General features: G+C 41.0%; 1 protein-coding gene across 2 annotated transcripts in view; it reads right to left on the reverse strand.

The window, feature by feature from the left end:
• Positions 1-26,106, reverse strand: part of MTUS2 (microtubule associated scaffold protein 2) — a 555,967-nt gene that overhangs the window by 139,342 nt on the left and 390,519 nt on the right. For both annotated transcript variants that reach the window (XM_045797034.2, XM_045797033.2), the window contains exon 7: positions 10,299-10,397. In XM_045797034.2, the coding sequence (XP_045652990.2) occupies positions 10,299-10,397 (99 nt within the window). The remainder of the gene's footprint in view (positions 1-10,298; positions 10,398-26,106) is intronic.

Consider the following 26,106-nt stretch of genomic DNA (forward strand, 5'->3'; position numbering starts at 1 on the left):
GATCACACGGAGCTCGTGGAGCATGTGTTTGGCGCCGGGATGAGACGTACTGACGGTGACTGACTTCCGGCCTCCTACACCTCTGTTTCTCTGGAAGAGCCCGAGAAATGCTTTAAATGAGGGGCTGCCATGTCGCCTGAGGACACTTCCAGGTGCTGGGAGATTTTGTTATCATCTCCTTCCCTGTTCCTTGTGGTATTTATACTACTTCCGGGGCAGTTGAAGGTTCAAAGCCGGCAGGCATGCCACTGACCTTTCTCCACAGTCAGACAGCCTACTTCCATGCGTTTGGTCTCCTTCCCAAAAATTGGTCTCCTACAATAGCCTTCTGATTTCCACTCAGTTGAACGAGGAAGCCGATTTAATGAATAAAAGCTTTCCAAATAAGGCTTATTGATGGTTTGGAGTCTTTAAATGAAGTGAAAAAGAGTGGAAATAACCAGTTTTGTACTGACTGCCCCTTGTAAACTTCCCAACTATTAATGAGGCTTATCCCTTCAGCAACTCTTTGATAGGAAATATATGAACAGCAACACCTAGACCAGTGTCTTGCCATGACCTATGGATGACAGCTGACTTCATATGCACACTTTCTGTCATGTGTTTTGTGGGGAAGCAAAATCTTTGACAGCTTTTATTGAGCAGGTTCTCTGTGAACGACCTGTGTGAGCTCCAGTGAGGAGTGCACAGGAATGAGGTCCCGTCCTTGACCTGAGGCCATCCATGGTCAGAGAGAGCCCAGCGGTCTGTATTTCACATTTCTTACTCCTTGCCCAGGGCTCTTCCCCCTTCAGCACACTGTTGGCCCACTCTGCAGCATCTCTGACAGATCTCACAGTATTGGAGCATACTCTAAATCCAGAACATCCTCCCATTATCTCAATCTCGCCCCAATTCCAGCTCTTCCTTGGTCATCCTACTGGTTGCATAAGTCTAATTAGGGGCAGATAGAATCTGTGATGATCCCAGTGACAACTGGCAGCTCAGAGGAAAAAGCCAGTAACCTTATAGTCCCATAAAGGTGAATGCAAGCTGTTTGCGTGCAAAGGCAGAGCACTGGGGAGAACGCAGCCCTTGAAAATGGAAAGAGAATATTAAAAATTCATCCGCAGCCACCCGCTCACTATCTAGAGGATTCTAATGGATGGAAAAGCGTGGTTTAATCTTAAAGCCTGAAGCTTAACTGACATGATAAACAAACAGGGCAGCATTGGAATCTGCCTATTTACAACATTTGAGAAGGACCATGACCTTAACCCTTGGTAAATAAGAATCATAGGACACAGCTTAGCTAGATAGCCTTCTGGTTTAAGGAAAAGCCCTTCAGGAGTTTGGCCAACAACCCAGCAGAAAGGAAGTCTGATTCTTGCAGACTGGCACCAGCAGGAGCCCCTAGGTAACACAGGTGCCCAGTTCTTCATGGTCTTGGACAGGCTTTATTTGTCTTAAATAGATCTAAATGTATTCCAGAAAATTTTGCCAAGTAGCACACTATTTCCCTATTTAGTCCCGGCACTTGTTTGCAGACGTTGGCTAGTGGTGGGGAAGGTGAGCAGCAAGTGGCGTGAGGGTAGGAAACTTCCTTCCAGCCAGTCCTGACCATGGGTGAAGGCAGGAATGACTAAACTGGGTATGAAACTGCTATGCTCTAGAAAGGAGAGAGTAGATTCTTTTCTATATTGGTTTATAAATGAACAAAAAACTCCAGGAGTTATAATCCAAAGTCAACTATGAAACATTTGTCACTATAACCCACTCTCTAGGTAAAATAAAGGTTGACATAAAAATATTCTCATCTTCAGTAAATTTCTTATTATTTATAAGAAGTACAGGTATCAAGGTTAATTTGAACTTTTCTCCAAGGGTGAAAAATCATGGTTTCATAGTATTATAACAATTGCTAAAATTTGAAAATTGCTGCCCATCATTTCTTCAGAAATGTTCAGGCCTAAGCCCTCCTCTTCAGTGACTCCAATTATACATACTTTAGGCCACTTGAAGTTGACCACAGCTCCTTCCAAACATAACTCTGTTAATTTCTTTTTTTTTAAAGATTTTATTTATTTATTTATTTATTTATTTATTTATTTATTTATTTACTTACTTGAGAGTGAGAGCATGAGCCGGGGGGGCGGGGAGAGAGAGAGAGAAGCAGACTCCCTGCTGAGCAGGGAACCCAACACGGAACTCGATCCCAGGGCCCTAGGATCATGACCTGAACTGAAGACAGACACTTAACTGACTAAGCTACCCAGGCACTCTGACACTGTTTATTTCTTTTAGTCATTTTTCTCTGTGTATTTCATTTTGGATAGTTTCTCTTATGGTGTGTTTGCTAATTTTCCTTTCCTTTTTCTTTTGAAAATAATAACACCTATTTGTTTGTTCTACCGGTCACAGCTCTGTAGGTTAGACATCCACAGTTCTGTAGGCATAAGTGGGTTCTTTTTTAAAGAACTTCTTATGGTTTGCCTCCCTCTCTGTTTTTATTTTATTTTTCCTTCCCTTCCCCTTTATTCATCTGTTTTGTTTCTTAAGTTCTGCAAGAGTGAAATCATGCAGTATTTTTCTTTCTCTGACTTATTTTGCTTAGCATAATACATTCTAGTTCCACCCACGTTGTTGAAAATGGCAAGATTTCATTCTTTTTGATGGCTAATATTCCATTTTATATATATATATATATATATATATATATATATATATATATATATACACACACACACCACATTTTCTTTATCCATTCATCCACCAATGAACATCTATGCTCTTTCCACATTTTGGCTACTGGGGATATCACTGCTATAAACATTGGGGTGCATGTGCCTCTTCAAATCACCATTTTTGTATCCTTTGGATAAATACCTAGTAGTGTGGTTGCTGGGTCATAGGGTAGCTCTATTTTTAACTTTGTGAGGAAACTCTGTACCGTTTTCTGGAATAGCTGCACCAGTCTGCATTCCAACTAACAGTGTAAGAAGGTTCCCCTTTCTCTGCATCCTCGTCAACATCTGTTGTTTCCTGAGTTGTTCATTTTAGCCATTCTGACCAGTGTGAGGTGGTATCTCATTGTGGTTTTGATTTGTATTTCCCTGCTAATGAGTGATATTGAGCATTTTTTCATGTGTCTGTTGGTCATTTGTATGTCTTCTTTGGAGAAATGTCTGTTCATGTCTTCTTCCTCTTTCTTGACTGAATTTTTTGTTTTTTTGGGTGTTGAGTTTGATGAGTTCTTTATAGATTTTGGATATTAGCCCTTTGTCTGATATGTTATTTGCAAATATCTTCTCCCATTCGATAGGTTGCCTTTTAGTTTTGTTGATTGTTTCCTTTGCCGCGCAGAAGCTTTTCATCTTGACGAAGTCCCAACAATTAATTTCTGCTTTTGTTTCCCTTGCCTCTGAAGACATGTCTAGTAAGAAGTTGCTGTGGCTGAGGTCAAAGAGGTTGCTGCCTGTATTCTCCTCTACGATTTTGATGGATTCCTGTTTCACATTTAGGTCTTTCATCCATTTTGAATTTATTTTTGTGTATGGTGTAAGAAAGTAGTCCAGTTTCATTCTTCTGAATGTCGCTGTCCAATTTTCCCAACACCATTTGTTGAAGAGACTGTCTTTTTTCCATTGGATATTCTTTCCTGCTTTGTTGAAGATTAGTTGACCATATAATTAAGGGTCCATTTCTGGGTTCTCTATTCTGTTCCACTGATCTACGCATCTGTTTTTGTGTCAGTACCATACTGTCTTGATGATTACAGCTTTGTAATGCAGCTTGAAGTCCGGAATTACGATGCCTCCAGCTTTGGTTTTCTTTTTCTTTTTTTCTTTTCTTTTCTTTTTTTAAAAAGATTTTATTTATTTATTTGACAGTGAGAGAGAGAGCACAACAGGCAGAGGAAGAGGGAGAAGCAGGCTTGCCAAGCAGGAAGCCTGATGTGGGGCTGAATCCCATCCTGGCATGATGACCTGAGCCAAAGGCAGACGCTTAATGACTAAGCCACCCAGGCACCCCTGATTTTCTTTTTCAACACTACTTTGGCTATTCGGGGTCTTTTCTGATTACATACAAATTTTAGGATTGTTTGTTCTAGTTCTGTGAAGAATGCTGGTGTTATTTTGATAGTATAGACTGGGTAGTATAGACATTTTAACAATATTTATTCTTCCAATCCATGAGCATGGACTATTTTTCCATTTCTTTGTGTCCTCCTCAATTCCTTTCATAAGTGTTCTGTAGTTTTCAGAGTAAAGATCTTTTACCTCTTTGGTTAGGCTTATTCCTAGCTATCTTATGGTTTTTGGTACAATTGTAAATGGGATTGATTCCTTGATTTCTATTTCTGCTGCTTTATTGGTGTATAGAAATGCAACAGACTTCTGTGCATTGGTTTTATATCCCACGACTTTGCTGAATTCTTGTATCAGTTCTAGCATTTTTTTGGTGGAGTTTTTCAGGTTTTCTACATAGAGTATCATATCATTTGTGAAGAGTGAAAGTTCAACTTCTTCTTTGCTGATTTGGATGTCTTTTATTTCTTTTTGCTGTCTGATGGCTGAGGCTAGGACCTCCAGTACTATATTGAACAACAATGGTAAGAGTGTACATCCCTGTCGTGTTCCCAACAAGCTCTCAGTTTTTCCCCATTGAGGAGGATCTTAGCTGTGGGTCTTTCATATATTGTCTTCATTATGTTGAGGTGTGTTCCCTCTACCTCCAATTTGTTGAGGGTTTTTATAATGTTGAGGATGCTGTATTTTGTCAAATGCTTTTTCTGCATCTATTGAGAGGATCATGTGGTTCTTACCTTTCTTTTATTAATGTGGTGCATCATGTTGATTGATTTGTGGATGTTGAACCACCCCTGCAGCCCAGGAAAAAAATCCCACTTGATCATGATGAACAATCTTTTTTAGTGCACTGTTGGATCTGATTAGCTAGTATCTTGTTGAGCATTTTTGCAATCATGTTCATCAGGGACATTGGTAAAAGACCTTTTTCTTATTTAAATCTCTTTGAAAGAAAATAGCATTGATAATCCACAATGTAGTATAAGTTTATGGTACATGTGGAAGGAAAGTGTTTGATAACAGCACAAATGCCAGAAGGAGAGAGATGAAAGCATAGAGTTAGAGGATTCTTACAGTTAACCCTTGAACCACACGGGGATTAGGGGCAACAATCCTACATGCAGTCAAAAATCCACATATAACTTTTGACTCCCCCAAAACTTAACTACTAACAGCCTACTGTTGACTGGTAGCTTTTCTGATAACATAGTCAACTGGTTAACACATATTTTGTATGTTATATGTATTAGATACTGAATTCTTTTTTTTTTTTTTTAAGATTTTATTTATTTATGTGACAGAGAGACAGCCAGTGAGAGAGGGAACACAGCAGGGAAGTGAGAGAGGAAGAAGCAGGCTCCCAGCGGAGGAGCCTGATGTGGGGCTCGATCCCAGAACGCTGGGATCACGCCCTGAGCCGAAGGCAGACGCTTAACGACTGTGCTACCCAGGCGCCCCTAGATACTGAATTCTTACAATAAAGTAAGCTAGAGGAAAAAAGTGTAATTAAGAAAATCATAAGAAAGAGAAAATACGTTTACAGTACTGTACTGTATTTACTGAAAAAAAAAAACCCACGTAGAAGGAAATCCACTCAGTTCAAGCCTGTGTTGTTCAAGGGTCAACTGTACTATAATTAAAGTGATATAATATCACTTCAAGCCAGAACGTGAAAAGTTAAAGAGAAAAACTATGAACCCTAAAGCAACCACTAAAATAACCCAATAAGATATAGATAGCTAATACATCAATACAGCTAAGGGAACAAATGGAATCATAACAAATATTCAGTTAATATAAAAGAAGGTAGTAAAATAGGGAAAAAAGAAAAAATAACATGTGGAGTGGGATAGAAAATAATAGGAAGGTGGTGGACTTCATCCCAATCAAATCAATAACATGATATGTACATCAAAGGCAGAGCTTTCAGATTGGAGAAAAATGCAAGAGTCAATTACGTGCTGCCTATAAGAAACCAACCTAAATTAAAGAAACAAACAGATGACGAGGAGAAGTATGGAAGGAGGTATGCCATGCTGAACGAATGGAAAACTGGAGTGCACAACTAATACTGAATAAAGTAGATTTTGGGGAAAAGAATATTACTAGGAATAAAGAGGGTCATTTCCTAATGATAAAGCGCGCAATTCATCAAAATGATAAATGATCCTAAATGGTTGTGTACCTAATAGCAGAGCTTCAGAACACAGGAAGCAGATAATGACAGAACCGAAAGGAGAAACAGACAAGTCCACAATTACACTCTGAGATTTCAACAGCTTTCTTTCCATTATGAACAGAACCTGTAGACAGAAAATCAGTAAGGATATAGAATACTTGAACTATTCCATCAGCCAACTTGACCCATGGCATTTGTAGAAGGCTTCACACAGATACAGCAGAATAGACATTTTTCTTAAGTATGCATGAATCACTTACCAAGACAGACCTTGTTGTGACTCATAAAACATGTCTCAATAAATTTAAAAGGATTCAAGTCATCCAAAGTATGTTCTTTAACCACAATGGAATTAAATTAGAAATAAAATCAGAAAGGTCTCTGCAAAGTCCCAGATATCTGCAAACACAATTCGAAATAATCATGAGTAAAGAAGAAATCATAAAAGGAAATTTGAAAACAGTCTGAAACCAATGAAGATGAAACCCAGAATATCAAAATTTGTCAATTATAACTAAAGCAGTGAATAAAGGGAAATTTATTTTACTAAACACACACATTAGAAAAGAAGAAAGATTTCAAGCGAATGATATCAGCTAGTTAAATCCAGTATAAGCAGAGTAAAAGAAATCATAAAGATCAGAGTAGAAATGAGTTGCATGTTACTCTGCAAAAAAAAAAAAAGAAAGAAATTCAAGCCACACCTCACACTGTGTACAAAAATTAACTGAAATGGATCACAGACTTAAATATAAAGCTAGAACTTTAAATCTTTTAGAAAGAAATGTAGAAGAAAATTTTGTGATCTAGGGTGATACAAAGATTTTTTAGATAACATCAAAAACAGGGTCTATAAAAGAAAAAAAATGTGAATTGGACTTCAGGAAAGTTAAGAACGTGTACTCTTTGAAAGCACTGCTAGGAGAATGCAAAACAAGCCACAGATTGTGGGGCAAGATTGCAAATCACGTAGCTGAAAAAAACTGTATCCAAAACACATAAAAACTCTCAAAATTCAATAAGATAGGGAAAAACGCCCAATTAAAAATGGCAAAATATTTGAATAGATGTATTTTTTTAAGAGAGCAGGAGGGGAGGGGCTAAGGGAGAGAGACAGAGAAAATCCTAGGCAGGATCCACGCCCAGCATGGAGCCTGACGCAGGGCTCGATCTCCAAACCCTGAGATCATGACCTGAGCTGAAATCAAGTCGGACGCTTAACTAACTGAGCCACCCAGGAGCCCCTTGAATAGATATTTTGTCAAAGAACATATACAGATGTCAAGTAAACATAAAAAGCTGTTCAACATCATAACATCAGTAGTTATTAGGAAAATGCAAGTTAAAAGGAGTTACCACTTCATACCTATTACAATGTCTTTAATTAAAAAGAAGACCGGCCATACCAAGTACTGGCGAAAATGTGGAGGAACTAGATCTCTCACACACTACTGTTGGGAATATAAAATGGTACAACCACCTTGGAAAACAGTTTGGAAAACCTTTTAACATTTTTAAAAGGTTAAATGAATAACTACCATATAACTCAGGCATTCCACTCCTAGATATTTACCAAGAGAAACGAAAGCAGATGTCCATATCAAGACTTGTACAAACATGCAGAGCAGCTTTATTTACAATAGCCAAATCCTTGGGGTAGAAGCCCAGGGCGCTGATGGGTCAATGGATAAATTACTGTATCTGCACACTGAAATTTTAGGAACGGACTACTCCAGGTAACCACGCTGAGTAAAAGAAGCCAGAGAAAAGTAGAGTACATACTATATGATTCCATTTACAGAATATTTTAGAAAATGTAAACTAATCTATAGAGATAGAATGGGGGGGCTGGGGGCGGGGGGGTGCAGAGGGGTAGGAGGGTAGGATTACATAGGGGCACCAGGATACTTTCCGGGATGACAGATGCATTTACTATCTGGATGGTGGTGATGGTCTCTCATGTGCATATGTGTCAAAATGTATCAAAGTCTATGCTTTACAAATGTGTGGTTTCATATTTATTAATTACACCATTAGAAAGATGCTTCAAAACCGTAACATTGCAAATTTCCTCTTGTTTAGTATTTATTTGGTATAAATACTTCCTTTCATGTTCAACCTTTCAATATTCTTATATTTTAGGTGTATACTTTGTAAGCAGTCTAAAGCTAGATTTCACAGCATATAACATGCATTTAATACATACTTTTCGACTGTTCAGTAAGTGAATCCAGGCTGGTACTCTAAATCTTTGATCTAGTCTAGAGAATTTAGTTCATGTACATTCATTATGACGTCTTTAAACTCATTTCTAAGATCTTATTCTATTCTTTGAATCTCTCTCCTCTCCCTCCCTCCCTCCTTTTAGCCTTCTCTGTTTTTTCCTTTTTCCTTTCTCCCGTTTTTGCCTTCACTTTCATTGACTGAAGTATTTTTTTACCCCTCATTCCAACCTTTTCCCCTCTACTGGTGCAGAACTATATGCTCTATGGTATTGATTATCCTAGAAGTTTTTTTTTTTTTTTAAAGATTTTTTATTTATTTATTCGACAGAGATAGAGACAGCCAGCGAGAGAGGGAACACAAGCAGGGGGAGTGGGAGAGGAAGAAGCAGGCTCACAGCGGAGGAGCCTGATGTGGGGCTCGATCCCGGAACACCGGGATCACACCCTGAGCCAAAGGCAGACGCTTAACCGCTGTGCCACCCAGGCGCCCTTATCCTAGAAGTTTTAATGCATATAGTTCGACTTAACAAAGCCTAAAATTACACAATACCTTTACTCTCTTCTCCTGGCATAGAAAAACCTTACTCATGGTGGCTTATCTCCTTGAGTGTTGATGATGTTCCATTTTATTCTGCTATATGCACACAAGTGCTACAGCATGTTAAACTGAATTTTCAGACCACAGCGGTAGCATGGATTCCAGCTCTTAAATTGAGGGAGGGCAGATTGGGGGTGAGGAATCCCTAAAGAAGAACTTCCCTACTTTCTGTCAGAGCCAAAGGTGCAAGAGGCTAGGCTCGCCTTATTTTTCTTCCTAATTCATCCAGTGAGGGTGTGAACCTTCGGAAATTCCGGATTTAAGCAGGGTCCTCCCCTCCGACCTCCCACCCTATTTAGGCACACAGCTTTGTCTCCCGACCCTCTCACGTGTGGCAAGGGTTTCTTTCCTGTACATTTTCAATTAACTGGAAATATTAATAAGTTCTCTATTCTCCAAGCTTTCCAGTTAATAGAGTAGTGACTAAGAATGGAGTTGTGGGATTCAGAGTGGCTGGGATCAAATTGAGACTCGACTACTTATATCCTGTGACTTTGGGAAAATTAATGAAAATCTCTGTACCTCGATTTCCTCACACGTAAAGGGAGAGGCAATACTCGTGCCTGTCTCAGTCCCGGCAGGCATTAAATAAACTAAGACATTTAAAGAGCTTAGAACAGTACCCGGTATCCTGGGATACAGTAAGAACTCAAACAGTAGCTGCTTTATTGCTACAATTTTCATGCTTAAAGAAAATGTTGTGAGGTTAATTGCATTCTGTTCTACAAAGGAGTTAATACCTTACAATATGAATTTTCATGATATAAGCCATTTTCCACTCTCAAGTGACATTACCTAGTTTATTCATATCTGAAGGTAAATAAATGCTTTCCTCATTGACAAAATTGCAGGTATTTGATATCTGTTGCTTTTCTATTTTTCTTCTTTTTAGAAAATACTATTATCTCTGGAAGTTAAATCTTCAAAGTCTGTTTTTCGATTATAAATTATTTCTACATGCTGTCGGAACAGCAGATACTCCTACAACAGAGAAGATTCTACCACTTAAAAGTAGCACGGTAACATTTCATTTTTTTTTATCATAAAATAATGCCAACAGCTGGTTCATTTCATCTTGAGTCAGAACACATCAGTGTATGTACGTCAAGCTCTGGAACATATCACACATATCACATGGGCCGGCACTGCTGCATTAACGACACGCGAACCAAATAAATTACAAGTTCGAGCCTTCCCCCCAAATGACGCCGATCACATTTCTTAAATACCTGGCGAATGAAGCTTGGTGGCTGAAACCACGGTTCTCTTAGGAGATGAAACAGCAGGTTTGTTAACATCTTGGTCTTTCTGTACTTCTTTCTTTGATCCTAGAGAGAGTTTAGACAGAGAAAAAGAAGGAAAGAGAGCTAGTTGTAATTAAAACAGTAACACGAGTTGTTAGTGGAAAGGGAGGCGTCACAAAAGGCAAAGGGAACAAAATAATATTTGGGTGATTTGTTGCTATGGTCACCACCCCCTGTGCTCCAGGGACGACACACTCACTTAGCGCAAGGGGAATTTAGTTGTAGTGGTCAGGGGAACCAGCACACTGCTGCCTCTTATTTGATGAAAAACACCTCTGTCTCTGGAGGTCCCTGCACCCCAATGACTCTGACAAACTATCTGGGAATTAAAGTTGTACCGTCCTTAGCCACCAACTCAGCCTGCCCGCTCTTCCTGCCGCAACACATTTGCTGAAGACAGAGATGGAAGCCGAGCTGAACACGGCTGCTAATGACTTCGGCATCCCTGAGACCCTAGCCCCGGGGGACGTGGTCTGCCTCTAATTAATTTCCATGCAGCTGGGCCACAGAGGTGACCTGGAGAGCCTTTGAGCTCTCGGCTGCAGCTGAGCCTTCGTGGAACCTGCTGGCAGAGCTGGCCCCAGCAGAATGGGATAACCTGAGAGCAAGCTATAACTGAGAACAGCGTGGGGATTGTCCTGAAATTATGTCCAGGAGCACAGTGCGGTTTCTCCGTGTATGCCGGCCACAGACACTCTTCACATCACCTTCGTCAGAGAGGCCAGGGACAGCTGATGGAGGATTAGAGAAATAACACAGACCTGGATGTACCCAGGCCCGCCTCCACTTCTGCACAATTTATTATGTCATTTTAACAGTAAAGCTTGGGGATGGTTCCTGAGATACAGAACACGTCCCTGCTCCCACTCCCCAAAGCCTGCAACCGCACTCCTCTTCCAGAGCTAACTGCTCGTGGAAATTTGGTGGATTTTCTTCCAGACCTCTTTCTAGGTACTTATAAATATTATCTACACATATAAAACACAGCTCTTGGTTAGCTAAATGAATCGTATATTGCAATTTCTTTTTACCTACCCACATTTTTAAAGATCTTTTTCCTATCAGTGTGTTTATAGATCTTTGAAAAAATGCCACATGTGAATAGGCAAAATGTACCACAATTCATTTCCCTATCCTCCTACTGATGAACACTTAGACTGTTTGCAAGTTTTAGCTATTAAAGTAGCTACATGTGCTGCAATACACATTCTTCTACTTGTTTCTTTGCACACAGGGACCAGTATCTTTACAGGAAATATACACGGGGGTGCTTTTGCTGGATTGAGAGTCTGCTCGTTTGCTGTTTTGCTAGACACAGTCCAACAGTCTTCCACAAGGAGGTACTAATTTACTCTCCCAGCCACGAAGGTAACTCTTTCCACATGCCCCAGACCCTACTGACATCGAAGTCTCATCATTTTAATTTTTGCCAGACACTTAGGGTCTTTTCATATTAGTCATGTGCATTTCTTTGTTTGAAAATAGCCTAATTAAATCCTCTGCCTATTTTTCTTACTGATGTGTTAAGAACTCTTCATTTATTCTGGGTATTAATCCTTTCTTTGTCTGCTATATAAATTATATTTTCCAGCCTTTCACTTTTTAAAATTTATTTATAGTATATTTCATTGCGTTGTGATTTTAAATTTTAATATGTTCAAATATATCAATTTTTCCCTTTATATTAAAGCACCATTATAGATGATTTATATGTATGTGTGCATACATGTGTATGTGCGTGTGTGTATATATGGTGGTGGGGAGAGATGATTCCAGGAGTTTGGAGAGAGAGGCAGGTATCTGGATCCAACCTCTCCATCTTTCATTCTTTTCTGGCCTGCCTGGGCTCCCACTTCCCCCACACCGCTGGACCTGCCTCATCACTTCTCCATCCTCGCTCACCGGCCTTCTGCTCGTCACCCCACACACCTGTCACCTTCAGTACTTTTCAACAGACTCTTTTAGTCTCGTTGATTGAACTCTATTCTAAAGCCCGAATTCTCTTTTGTATTTCTCCCCCGTTGCTTTTTTCTTCCTACTCTCATTATGCTTCATGGCATTGAGTTAACATACTCCCAGTCTTTCCCATCTCAGTAAGTGGCACCATCACTCACTCACTATGCTCAGGCCCCAACACTAGGAGTCATCTTGGTTTGTGTCATTGCTCCCTGCCCCCACTCGGCCCATTAGCAAAGCTTGTTGGTTCTCCTCTGAGTACATCCCAGGGCTTACCACTTGCCTCCCTTCTGCTGCCTCTGCAGAGCCCAACGCCCCCACTTCCTTGTGGCCCCCGCCCCTCCACTAGAGTCTCCCACCTGATCTACTGTTCCCACTCCTGCTCCTTTACACCTTATTCTTCCAGAGCAGCAGATGAATTGCTTCAAATCTAAGTTAGCAAGTGATTCCCAATCTTGAAACCCTTCAATCACCTCCCAAGATACTCAGAATGAACTGTAAACTCCTTGTTACATCGATGAGGCCCTGTAGACCAGCTCTAGTCAATAGAAATACAATACGAGCCACTTGTATCATTTAAAATTTCCTAGTAACAACATTCAAAAAGTAAAAAGTACAGTGAAATGAATTGTAATAACATTTTGATTTAACCCAACCTATTCCGTGTCACTCTGACATCTGGCACTGGCCACATTTTGAGTTCTCAATCATGGCTCACGAGCCCCTGGCCACCCTACCAAGCAGCTCAGCCCCAGATGATCTGGTCTCCTGCCTTCTTCACACACTGTGGTAGTTAACTTTATGTGTCCACTGGACTGGGCCACGGGGTGCCCAGACATTTGGTCAAACATCTTTCTAGGTATTCCTAGATAAGATTAAATTTAAATTGGTAGACTGAGGAAAGCAGACTGCCCTCCCCAACAGGAGGAGGCGTCCTATGATCTGCTGAAGGCCTGAGCAGAACAAAAGGCTGACTAAGAAGGAACTTCACATGCCTGACTTGTTGACTTGGGACATCAGTCTTCTGCCCTGGGACTGGAACTTAACACTATCGGCTGTCTCTGGGTCTCTGGCTTGCTGACTGCAGACTTAGGGACTTCTCAATCTCCATAAACAGGTGAGCCAATGCCTCATAAGAAACCTCTTTATAGGGGCACTTGGGTGGCTCAGTTGGTTAAGTGACTGCCTTCAGCTTGGGTCATGATCCTGGAGTCCCAGTTCGAGTCCAGCATCGGGCTCCCTGCTTAGCAAGGAATCTGCTTCTCCCTCTGACCCTCCCCCCTCTCATGCTCTCTCTCTCTCAAATAAATAAATAAAATCTTTATTAAAAAAAACTATATATATATTTACTTATAATAACAGATACTATATATTATATAATATATAAATTATGTATATAACATATCTACAATTTCTATATATTCTGTCTCTATATAAAATGTATTACATGTACATGTGTGTATGTCCTATAGGTTCTGTTTCTCTGGAGAACTCTAAGACATACGTGGCATCACTCTACCCCTGCACTCGGGCCATACTATAGTGCCGGGCTCACTGGTGCTCAAACAAGCCACATCTCCTCCCATTCTCCATTCATCTTCATTTAGCTGGAGCTCCTTCTGCACAGAACATGTTTCCCTGAGACCTTGAGCGTGGTTCACGCATCCATTCATTCAGGTATCTGCACAAATGGTAATCTTCAGAGAGGCCGTGCCTGACACTACAGAAGAAACAGCCCTCCTGCCCCCTGACACTCTGCCCTTCATCTGCTTCATTCTTCTTCAGAGCATGTATCGTACCCTAAATACATGATACCCTCCTCTGTTTGTTTATGGTCTACCTTTCACACTAGACCATAAGCATCAACCACAGGGCCACACCCATCCTGGCCCAGCGTGGTCATTCAGTCAACTCCACTCCTGTCCACTCCCTTCCACTGGGCTTCTCTCAAGACGTCCTGCCCTGGCACGTCAGGGCTCACAGAAGGCTGGAACCTGGGGTCCTGAAAGCCACCACTTCACTCCACTGAAGCCAGACCCACCCTTCAGAGAACCTAATCTATGGCTCACTTTATTCTTCTTATCCCTCTTTCTGCTCAGATTTTAGGTATCAACAAATATGGAAAGGTACTGAGACTCATGGGAGCTGAGAAGAGAAATGTTAAAAGCCAAAAGTCTGCATTAAACACATTACTTTAGAAGAAAATGAAACATGAATATTTGTTCAGTGTTTCAATTCATTCAGCCTTCATGGAGTGCAATTTGGCTGCTTCTATCAAAAATTTAAATATTGATAGACTTGACCTAGCAATTCTGCTCCTACAGATCTCTCTCTTTGGAGCTTCTGAGTGTTACCTTCCACGGCTATAGGGGTTTTGCAGCTGTGCTTAAGTGAAAAGATTCTGTGCAAAGAGACTTCATACATTATTCACAATAATAAATTCATCAAAATGCACACTGGGAAATGGTTAAATACATTGTGATATATCCACACCATGTACTTTCATGCAGTCATTAAAAAGAATGAAGCACCTCCATACCGTACCAGCGTGGAAGATGTCCATGATAAAGAGAAGGGCTGGCTGTTGAACACTATGCACGGTATTATCCCATTTTTATAATACAAAAATGTTATCTGTATTATACTTTTAACTATATAAGAGGATGTGAAAGATAGGGCAGCAGGATTGAGGGGATTTTACTTTTTATTTTACTATGCTTCTGCATCATTTTCATTTTTTATGATGACCACATATTACCTTTATAATAAGAAATGAACAGTAAAAGCAGTGAAACCAAAACCAAAATGAAAATAATTTGTCTGATCCATGAAAGGATGAGGAGAGAAAGCAGCCCAGTGCAAACAATTCTAGATGGAAGGTTTCATGGTCCCTCCCCCAGGAACACAGGGCTGCTTAGAAAACTCCTGCGTGGTTCTGGGAATTCTTGATGGCACAGAAAATTACAGCAATTAGTCAAGGCTTTCAGTACTTTTTGCAGTTTTCTTGCAATCCAGACTCAGCCTCAATGATTTTGAAGTGCAACATAAGCTTTCACCTAACTCTGTAAGACCTCTGAGTATCTAGGAATGCCAGAGTAGGCTGTGGTTTCATGGTTTTCCTCCTGTCCCTCTGGACACTGTCTCTCTCCTTCACTGTGGCTTCCTCCTTTGCCTGCACCTGAGTAAAGCTGTTCCAGGGTTCTGTCTCTGCTTTCTCCCAGTCTACTCTTCTGCATGCTCCTGACCACTCAGCACGCTTGCACCACCACGTTGCACACGCTGCTGATGTGTCTTTGTCTTTCCAATCCAGATGGGCTCAGACAGCTTTCCTGAGAGCCAGACCTGTTTTTTCTGGCCAACTAGACATTACCACAACCTACTAGACGACCGGATCACCACGCCCCAACTGGAATAAATTTTCTTCTTCTCAAATAACTCCTCTTCCTAGATTTTCATTCCTGATCAGTCATTCTCCTGGTCACCAAAACCAGAAGCCAGCGAGTCCTCTTCTTTACGCTCCCACATCGAATCAGCCACTACTTGTCTGCCTTGTAAAGCAGCTCCTGTGTCTGGACCTGTCCCCAATCCCACTTTTTACCCTAGCTCAGTTCTTCTCATCATTTCTCACTGGGACAGTTAGAAAATCTTCTAAGTGATTTCTTGGTCCTGTGTCTTACCTTCTTCATGTTTACCAGACTCATCCTTCTTATCAGTGCTAGGGAGACCTTTCCTAATCATTAACCAGATCACATGATTTTCCTTTTGAAGCCTTTCCAAAGCTTTCTGTGGTCTTCCGTAGCAAGTCCCAACTCTGTGGCATGGGATACGCAACCTCCAGGGTCCTGTCCCCCCCCTTCTGCCCCGCCCCCCCCCCCCCCCCCCGTGGTGACAGCGCAGTTTCCATGTGACATTCTATCTTCACCGAGGCTGTTATAGGCTGGAGTGCTCGATCCCTCCTTTCTTGGCTTTGGCTCACTCCTAATCCTCCTCAAATTCAGCTCACCTCTCTTCACTGAAGGCTTCTCTGTTATTCCCTGTTGCCATTGGGACAAATGACCACAAACGAGTGGTTTAAAACAACACAAATCTATTCTCTTATAGTTCTGGGAGGCCAGAAGCACGGAGTCAGTCTCACTGGGCTAAATGCGCCAGCAGGGCTGATTCTTTCCGGAAGTTTCAGGGAAGAATCTGTTTCCTTGCCTTTTTCGGCTTCAGTGTTCTAGTGCCTTCCTTCAAGGCACATCACTTCGATCTCTGCTTCTGCCATCACATCTCCTTCTCCAACTACTCCTGTCTTCCGCTTAGGAGGACCCTTGTGATTACACTGGGTCCACCCAGCTAATGCAGGATGATCTCCCCATCTCAAGACCCTTAACTTAAGGGCAGCGGCAAAGCCCCAGAGGCCATGGAAGGTCACACTCAGCCGTTCCAGTGATTAGGGCATTAATTAGCCTCTGATAATACCTTCTTTGTCTAACTGAATGAATAAATAAGGAAACTCTTTTTACTCACCAAAAAAGCACAATTTCTTGGTCCTTACTAGTCTTCTGCATCCCCATCACTTATTTATGAAGCTTTTCCTAATTTCCCCAACTCCTCTTGAATAGTTGTCTTTCCTCAAACCCCATTCAACCTTCCCTGTTTTCTTTCCCCCAGTGCAGACTATATTCCTCTAGTGGAGGTCTTTTGTTTGGCCTGACCAGCTGCTTTTTAAAAAAAAAAAAAAAAAAAGATTTTATTTATTTATTTGACAGAGATAGAGACAGGTGCCACCCAGGCGCCCCTGACCAGCTGCTTTTAACAGCACCCATGCTCACATCCGGGAACTAACCCTTCCCTCCTCACGGGCCACGTGATTGGTGTGTGTGGGCGGGGGCGATGACACTGGGTCTGGAGGTGGGCCTGAGACCCAGGCCTGCCCAATCAGAGCTCTGCATCACGCTGGAGTGACAGAGCATCCTGGTTTGAGAAGGAAAACAAAATCCAGATTGGGATAAAGATGAAAAAATCTTACAAATTTTGCTGGAATTACTAGAAAAGAATTCTTTTTCTGATAGATGCCTGAACTGGTGGGATATAAGCCTGAACTGCCCTTGACTATCTCTGACTCTGTGGGGAGAGCTTTGTGAAGCAGAAGCCAAGAGAGCAGAACGTAGGGGCAGGAGACAAAAAACAAACAAACAAACAAACAAACAAAAAAACCCAAAAAAACAAAAAACCATTCACGATGTCACTGTTTAAGGAGCTGGGTACAGCCCTACCTCACATTAACAATATCACCTGAACTTTTCAGCTATGTGATCCCAAATCCTTCTGACCTTTTGCATTCTCTTTTGCCTATGGCAGTCTGATGAGGCTTTTGTGACTTGCAATGAGACAAGGCCAGAGAAGGTCAGCCAGAGAAAATAGCTCCTTAACAAATACATACACATGCTCATCTCTTATGGGTTTGTAATTGGACAAAACTACTTCTTGTGTACCTCAGTGTACCTTCTGCACATGGAGATTCAGAGCTCTATAAAAGAATGTATGTATACAAAATCCAGAGCCCTATCGGTGGTGCTTTTGGGGTGGAAGGGCAAAGGCGCCAGGAGGGCGAAGAACTGTCAGCTTCACTGGTATCAAAGGATAAGATCATAGTTTCGATTTGAAACCCTGTTACTGATCATATCCACCCCAGTGCGGACAATTACGATATGTTCACATGGTCCTACAGTGTTACGCTATACAGAACGCAGCAAAAAGCCTCCCAAAGGTCTAAGTTGAAGTGTTCTGCCTGACAACCATATACAGTTGCTCAGGAAAAACAAAGAAGAAGAATAGCGTAAAAGCTCAGTTTCTCACATGGACAAGGCCTTCCACGGTGACATGAGTGACTGTGGCAGCTGCTGGGAGAAGACCCATTTTGTGTTTTATTCCTGAGCTGGACATCATAAAAGTTACTAAGACCCCGTTCATCATGGGTGCTTGAGGCAGAGACCACTTGCCCGGCTGCCTGGGAGCCGTGAGGATACGAGGAAAGCTGCCCAGTCAAGAAGGATGGGCTTGCTCTGAGAATGAGGCTGGCATCTTAAAAACAAAATGTAAGGGCAAATGACAGTGGGGTCATTCAGGGTTCTGACTGAGAACCTTGAAATGGGGGAAAAATAGATTTAAGATAATGGTTAGAAGAACGCTATATACTTCTTTCGTAAAACTAAATAAGCATGTCAAAAAAATTGAAGGGAATTTTTACAGGCTCCGAATCTCACACAATAGGCCACGCGTGCATGCGAGTCAATCTCAGTATATGTAAGAAAAGATAGGAAACAAAAAGGATAAAGAAATACACACAGCAATAGACTTTATCCCCCGCCTGTCTAACATTCACACACTATGCACCTGTCAAAGCCGAGGTAATAGGGCTGATTCTTTCCTGGCCCTATGGACCCACTCCCAGACAAGGAACGTGAAAAACCATGGAAGGAAGATGGAGAGGAGCCAGAAGAAAAATGAAATGCAAACATGGCAACAATGCAAGTAATTATTATTGTGCCAGTGTAACTGAAAAGAGGTAAATAGGAAAAAAATGAACGATGTAACCAGGAAGCAGAGACTCTGATCTCACTTGTAAGACAAATGTTATGTGGGAACATTTCAAGGGAAGATTTATAGAGTTTGAATAAAGTACAGAAACATTATCTAGATAGGACTGTATCAAACAATATATCCCCCCCAGCCCCAATTTACTCTTACTCATTCATTATGAAACACCAAATACGCATCAGGCACTGTTCCAGTGAAAGAGAGTGGTATGAGCTGTCAGGGAGGTTATACTTTCGTTGAATGTATATATTTGTGTTTATAAATGCCAGGAACTAGCTTGCAGTTGCTTCCGTGTATATTATCTCACTTTACCCCACTCTTAAACTCTGTTGCTATTGTTACTGGTATCATTACTTTGCAAATGACGAAAGTGAAGGTATGGAGGTTGTAACATAACCATTATTTACCAGTACATGGCTGAGCCAAGCTCTGAACCTGTGACTTCCTGCCCTCGTTTTAGTCTGCATTTCATTGTACTGCAATGGTCCCAGTGAGTCCTATGGCCTGCCTGCCCACCTGTATTCAGAAGCACAATGAATCCAGGTGAGACTGACCCCATATGAGAGTCTAAAGGAAAGTGGGATGGGGCCAGAGTAAGAACGCTCAGAGTGGAGTCAGGGGAGAGGGCAAGAGCACGTAGATGCTGCCGGTCTTCTATTTTGGGCGGGGACTAAGAGACCAGAGAATGGGTCAAGACATTAGCTCTCTAAAGCTGGAAGCCAGTGAATCCCTACTTCCTTTCTACCCCGTGACCCAGCCTTCCTCTCTTTGACCCTCAGGCCACACCGCATGAACTCCTCACCCTTTGGTAAATAATCCCCCTCTTCTGCTTTCATCCTCAATCTCTCCCAGAGCAAACTTCTCAAATGGCCACTTGTCCTCATCCTCCTCACCCAATTTATCTTTGAGTCAGGAGATCTCTTTCAAACTATCTAATACCCCACCAGAACTTGAAACCTCCATGCTCATGTGAAACCCCTTTTCCTTTGATGTTCTAATGTTCTGGCTGGTCTACGCTAACACTGTTCCCTGTTGTCACCTATAGCAAGGTTACTGTCCCGCACTTACCCCCAGGTATGGACTTCCTGTTTACCCCAGGCCCTCCCATCACCCTAGAAACATCAATGATCTCATGTATAACTCATCTGACATCCCAGCCTTTCAGTCCTTTGATATCTGCTACTCCTGCCAGGCACCTTTAGTCAGGACCCCTGGGCATCACCCTGGACCTTTTCATCAATTAGAACTTCACCTCTGAAATTCACATATTCCACTTTTGGAATACAACCTTCTCTCCTCCAGCCATCTCACTATGTTACTGCCTCTCCATCAGTTCATTTCCCTAATCTAGACTATGAATCTATTTACTCCCAAACTACGAGGCTCTTCCTGTCTTCACCTCCTTTCATATCCAATCTAAATTTGATCACAATGTCCTTCATTTCTACTATCCTCCTCTCCATACCTCTTGCTCTAATATCAGAAACCACCATGGTCACAACTGTCTACAGAGCCCAACCCTAGCCTAACCTAGTTGTCTCCTGCCACTAGTCCAGCTAGAAGACACAATGACATAGATGGGGCCATCAAATTTAGAGTCACCAGCTATAATTCCAGCCACGACATGGGCCAGTAATTCTACTTTTTCTCTTCGTTTTTTTGTATTCCTCTTTAAAAAAAAAAAAAAAAACCAACAACAAAGTTCTACCTCTGAACCTTTCTAAAAGATCATTTCACAGGATTTAAACAAAACCTAGCACTATCCCACCCTCCATATGCCCAAGTCATACTCATCACTTTCAATTTTTTCAGCTATTTTTCCTAGTATTTATCTCCATGTATCTAAGTAACAGGTTTATACAGCTATTTCTTGATATTTACATTTTAGACATATTTTTATATCTTCCTACTATAGAAAATAACACTTTTGCTCTCCATACGCTCGCGTCTACACTACCTCCCTCATCAATAGAGTTGTACCATAATTTTTGATTAGGTCAAAATTCACTGTCCATTTTGGTACAATTACATGAATATTATTCTCAATTGAGCAATTTTCTTACTTATATGACTTTTTGTTTTCCCTGGATTTAATAACTGCCTTGGTTTTTGTTTGCTTAGATTTCTATATATATTTTGCTAATTCTCCACCAAAATGCTCACACACAAGTCTCTTCTCACAATCATGAAAAAGGTTCCATTTTATTTTCCTGAAACCCTCAATTCTCCATTTTGTTCTGGACTGGTAATTTCTATGACTGTTGCAGGGCTGTCATCCTAAAACCTCACTTAGTCTTCATTCTGGGAAATTCCTTTGTAGGGTCCCTTTTTTCTGGCCCTCATGTCTTCCTTTTTCTTGGTCTGCTTCCTTATTCTGGTGGAACACATTTCGTTGTTGAGGTTCTAGAGAAATGTACGTAAGAGGCAAATTATCTGACATCATCCATGGCTGAAAATTTCTTCGTATAATTGATCAGCTTAATTCAGAATTCTAATATGGTAATCGTTTCCCCAGAACTGGGAAGGCATTTCTTGTTCAGCTTGCAGGGCTGCTATTGAAGAGTCTGATCCATTATAAATTTCAACCTTTTGTATGTGATCTGTTTGCTCTCTTGGGAAGCTCTTGTTGTCTCTTCTTTTTCCCCAGTGTTTGGAATTTCATACTGATATGTCCTTGTGTGGGTCTTTTTCCATTAATTGTACTGGGCACTTGATAGGTTCTCTCAGTCTGCAAACCCTCATCCTATGAGTTCTGGGAAATTTCTTGAAGTGTTATTTTGGCAATTTCCTCCCCTCTGACTTCTCTGTTTCCTTTTTATGGAACTCCTATTATTTGTACTCCAAATTTATATCTATCAATCAATCGATAGATTTAAACACACATACATATCCATCCTATATATAAATGTCTCTTTTTGGATATCTCCCATGCACATGATACTTAAGATAACCGAAATTGAACTTGTCACCTAACAAAACTTCTTCTCAGTCCTGCCTTCTCTCAGGAAATGTGTTTTAGGGCTAAACCAGAAATGTTGATTTCATCCTCCTTTCCTCCCTTTCTCTCACTTCTTCACATGTAATAAAATGCCAAATCCTGCTCCTTCTCCTTCCTCCTTTTATCTCCAGTTATCTGCTCCAACTTATCCTTCAGATCTCAACCTAGAGGTCTCTATACGGCTACCATGCTCTGTGGTTACAACTTTATTATGCTATAGACCTTCTACCTGTCTATATTCCCCATTAGACAACACATTACAGGAGAATTGCCCACTCAGTAAATATTCATACACAAATGAGTTGCTTATTATTACTAACTAATTATGTTCTTCCTCTGTGGGAAATGAAATCAACTTTCAGGTTAGATGGATTCCTGACATTTTGAAATCTCTTCTTATTTTCTTCGTCTTATTTCTTCTCCTGTACTTCTCTCTCCCTACATAATAAACAGGCATGTCTTAAGTGAGTAATGAGAAATCACTTTACACACTGTTAGAAACAAAATGAGTAAAGCTCTGAATATGATGGATTTGTGGGAAGAAAATAACCAGCTCTCCTGGGGAATCAAGACACTGCATGATCTATTAGGTACTGAGAAAATGTGAATAAGTAAGTTGTGGGGGGAAAATACTTTGTATCTTTCAAACTATACAAACAGAGATTAAGGTTTTTTTTTTTTTTAAAGATTTTATTTATTTATTCGACAGAGATAGAGACAGCCAGCGAGAGAGGGAACACAAGCAGGGGGAGTGGGAGAGGAAGAAGCAGGCTCATAGCAGAAGAGCCTGATGTGGGGCTCGATCCCAGATCGCCGGGATCACGCCCTGAGCCAAAGGCAGACGCCCAACCGCTATGCCACCCAGGCGCCCCAGAGATTAAGGTTTTATTCATTGTGGCAGTTTTAGTGAGGTAAGCCCAAATGAAAGAAATGGTCTGGATTATTTGTCTCATGCAACCTCATGATTTACTTTCACATTAATTTTAAAGTGCAATAAAATTGTGCTTTTCAGAGCTAAAATTTTCCGCATATAAATAAAAATCCCTAGCATCATCTAGTTAGTACCCTCATGATAGTATTCTGCTTTTTTATTCCATAGGCTGCATCAGTCCTTTCTTATTTTCTGAACTATTCATTCCTTTAAAGGTCCTTCACATTCCTTTATTCATTCATTCATCATGTATTTATTGAGTGGCTCCATTGCACTTAATATGGTATTAGCTGTTGCAGATTTCAAGGTAAAAAGACAAAATCCTTCCCCTGAAAGTCAACGATTAGTGGGACATGTAAATAAGTACTAACAAGATAATGTAGCAAGTGCCAGCCTGGAGGCCTGAGTAAAGATTTCTCTCTGGGAGCTCCCAGGAGAAGTCAGGTAGGGCTTCCCTGAAGAAGGTTACTCTTGAGCTGAGATGTGAAGTATGCAGAAGAATGCCAGGAAGGAAAGAGTACAATCAGGTGGAGGAATCACGTGCAAAGATACAAGGGGCATAGGGCCAAGCCCACTCAGGGCCAGTAGGGTGGAGGATGAGACTGAAAGGTTTGCTTCTTGGGTCTAGCCTACCTTGTCTCTGGCCCTTCCAGCAACTCCCACTTTACTAGCAAGATGAATATTCTCACTGTTTCCCTCCAGCATTTCTGAATTCCCCTGAAAATCCAATGGAAGGCTAAAAAATACCACTGTTCAGTTAAATACTTAATGTGCTACATATATACTTCGTTTTCTTTTTTACAAATGCGAAATTATAAATGAGGTTGAACGGCCAATGAATGGAATGATGGCCAGTGAAAAAAAACAAAGTAAACAGGAAGTTGAACTGTTACTGGCTGCTACTGCATGGAGTTTAAGTTTTCTGGCTAAGGTGACAGATCAAGACTCAGTCATCACTTGTGAATACGTTATTTCCATTTTTATAAAATGTTACATGTTCATTGTAGAAAAATGAGAAAATACCCTTTTTCTTCATTTCTGCCATTTCCTCACCTAGCAATAACCTCTGAGATCTCATTGAAATGCATTATTTTAGACCACATTATATGTGTATATATATATATTTTTTTCTTAATATTATAATACAGTTTTAAACACTTTTTATTGTGAAATATAATACTTAAAACTTAGTTGTATGGTTTAACAAGCAAAGTTGTATAGTTTAACAAGCAATTAAAAGCAAACACTCATGAAGCTGTTACACAGGTCAAGAACTGGAACATTCGGACATTACTGGCACTCAAAGCTCCTCATGTCTCAAGCTTCTTCCTTCTCACTCGAGGAAGCCACTGTCATGCTGTTTTTGGTCACGATTCCTTCCTTTCCTTTGCTACTCCACGTGCATCCTTAAGCAATATCCTTAAGTCTGCTAAGTCTTAAACTTTGTATCAGTGAGACGATAGTGTGAATATTTTGCTGTCTTGAAATTTGTACTACAGGTTGTAACATTCATGCTGCCCTCGTCCGTGGTCCCTGCAAAATAGTGATCCGTGGTGTTTACGTATCACAGCGTAGTTAGTTGTTTGTTCTGAAAGAAGTTTGAGGTACTACCACTTCTAGTTTTTAGCAGTTATAAGCAATGCTCCTTTGGCTTGTATGTGTCTCCTGAGACGCCTGTGTGCATCTCTCATATATGTACATGCAGAATTCTTAACGTAAGGCAGGTGCAAACATTATAAGACAATGCCACACGGTTTTCCAAAGGGGCTACATCCCTTTTCCTGTTTCTTGGCCGGACTATATGGGAGTCTGTCATGTACTATATCTTCACCATAGGGAAGGTCAGATTCTAAGAGGTCCCGTTCTGATGTGTGTACATCCCACTGTGATTTGAACTGCATTCTCCTGGTTACCAGTGCAGTTCAACGCCCTCTTCATATATAAATGGAACATTTACATTTTTCTTTTGTGGAATGTTGGCCCAGTCTTCTGTTCCTTTTTTGCCTGCTTTGTTTTGCACTGACTTGTGGGAGTTACAATATAATTTTGTAACCTTTTAAAGAACTTAATATGTTATGATCATCTTTCATGAGAATATTCATCTACAATATTTTTCAAATGGAAACTGACTGCTAATTTGGTAGTTTAACTCAAAATTGAGAGAGTAGACGTTATAAACTAGGAGCTGTGGTTAAAAATACCAGTTATTTTGAAGTTGGAGTAGGAAGTAGGAAAAAGACATCATGGGGAAGAGGTTGTTTAGCATATATTAGCATATCTGCTTAGGGCCCAGACACTCAGCTCTATGTTTGCTTAGTTGCGTGACCTCAGGCAGGTTTCTTTCTTTTTTTTTTTTTAAGATTTTATTTATTTATTCGACAGAGATAGAGACAGCCAGCGAGAGAGGGAACACAAGCAGGGGGAGTGGGAGAGGAAGAAGCAGGCTCATAGCAGAGGAGCCCGATGTGGGGCTCGATCCCATAATGCCGGGATCACGCCCTGAGCCGAAGGCAGACACTTAACCGCTGTGCCACCCAGGCGCCCCTCAGGCAGGTTTCTTAAACTCTCTGAGCTTTGTTTCCTCAGGTATAAAATGGGCAATAATAACTGTCAGCTCCAACACTAGGGAAGAATACAATGGTATAGTGCATTAAAAATGCTTAACATAATGCCAAGCACTTATTAAGCATGCCGAAAACAGTACTTATTAGCAGTGATAACAAGTTAATACATAATTCTTAGAGATACTTGTCTAGAACCTACAGATTATAAGCACTGTACTGGTGTATGAAATCATTAGTGAATGAAGTTGCTATTATTCTCCTTTTTCCAATGAGGTATCCGAGGTCAGAAAGGTTCAGAAATAAAATCACGGTCACACAGCCATTAGAGGTGTGACCACAACCGGAATCTGTGTGTAACTTCAAAGCTCACTCCCTAGTTCCTCTGCCATCCACATTCTACGTGATAGAAATTCACTGTAACTTATTAATAAAGTTGTTCCACTCACTAGAACAAAGAGAGAAAGAAATATGTTCAAGGTGGCTTTTGTTTTTTTAAAATCTAGAGAGGTATAGCCAATTAAAAAAAAAGAATACAATTTTTTGATTTTTAAATAAAGGTCCTAGAACGTGTCATTTTCCCCCAGGTCATGGCACAAAAGTGCTGCATGCTGGCAGCCAGCGCAGGCTGGGCCTCTGCTCGGTGGTGCTGGTCACGGCTGCCACGAGAGGAGGCCCATCACTGTCAGAATTACCCAGTGC

This window comes from Ursus americanus, chromosome 10, assembly GCF_024610735.1.
Source record: "Ursus americanus isolate L20-20 chromosome 10, mUrsAme1.1.p, whole genome shotgun sequence".
Taxonomy (NCBI): Eukaryota; Metazoa; Chordata; class Mammalia; order Carnivora; family Ursidae; genus Ursus; species Ursus americanus.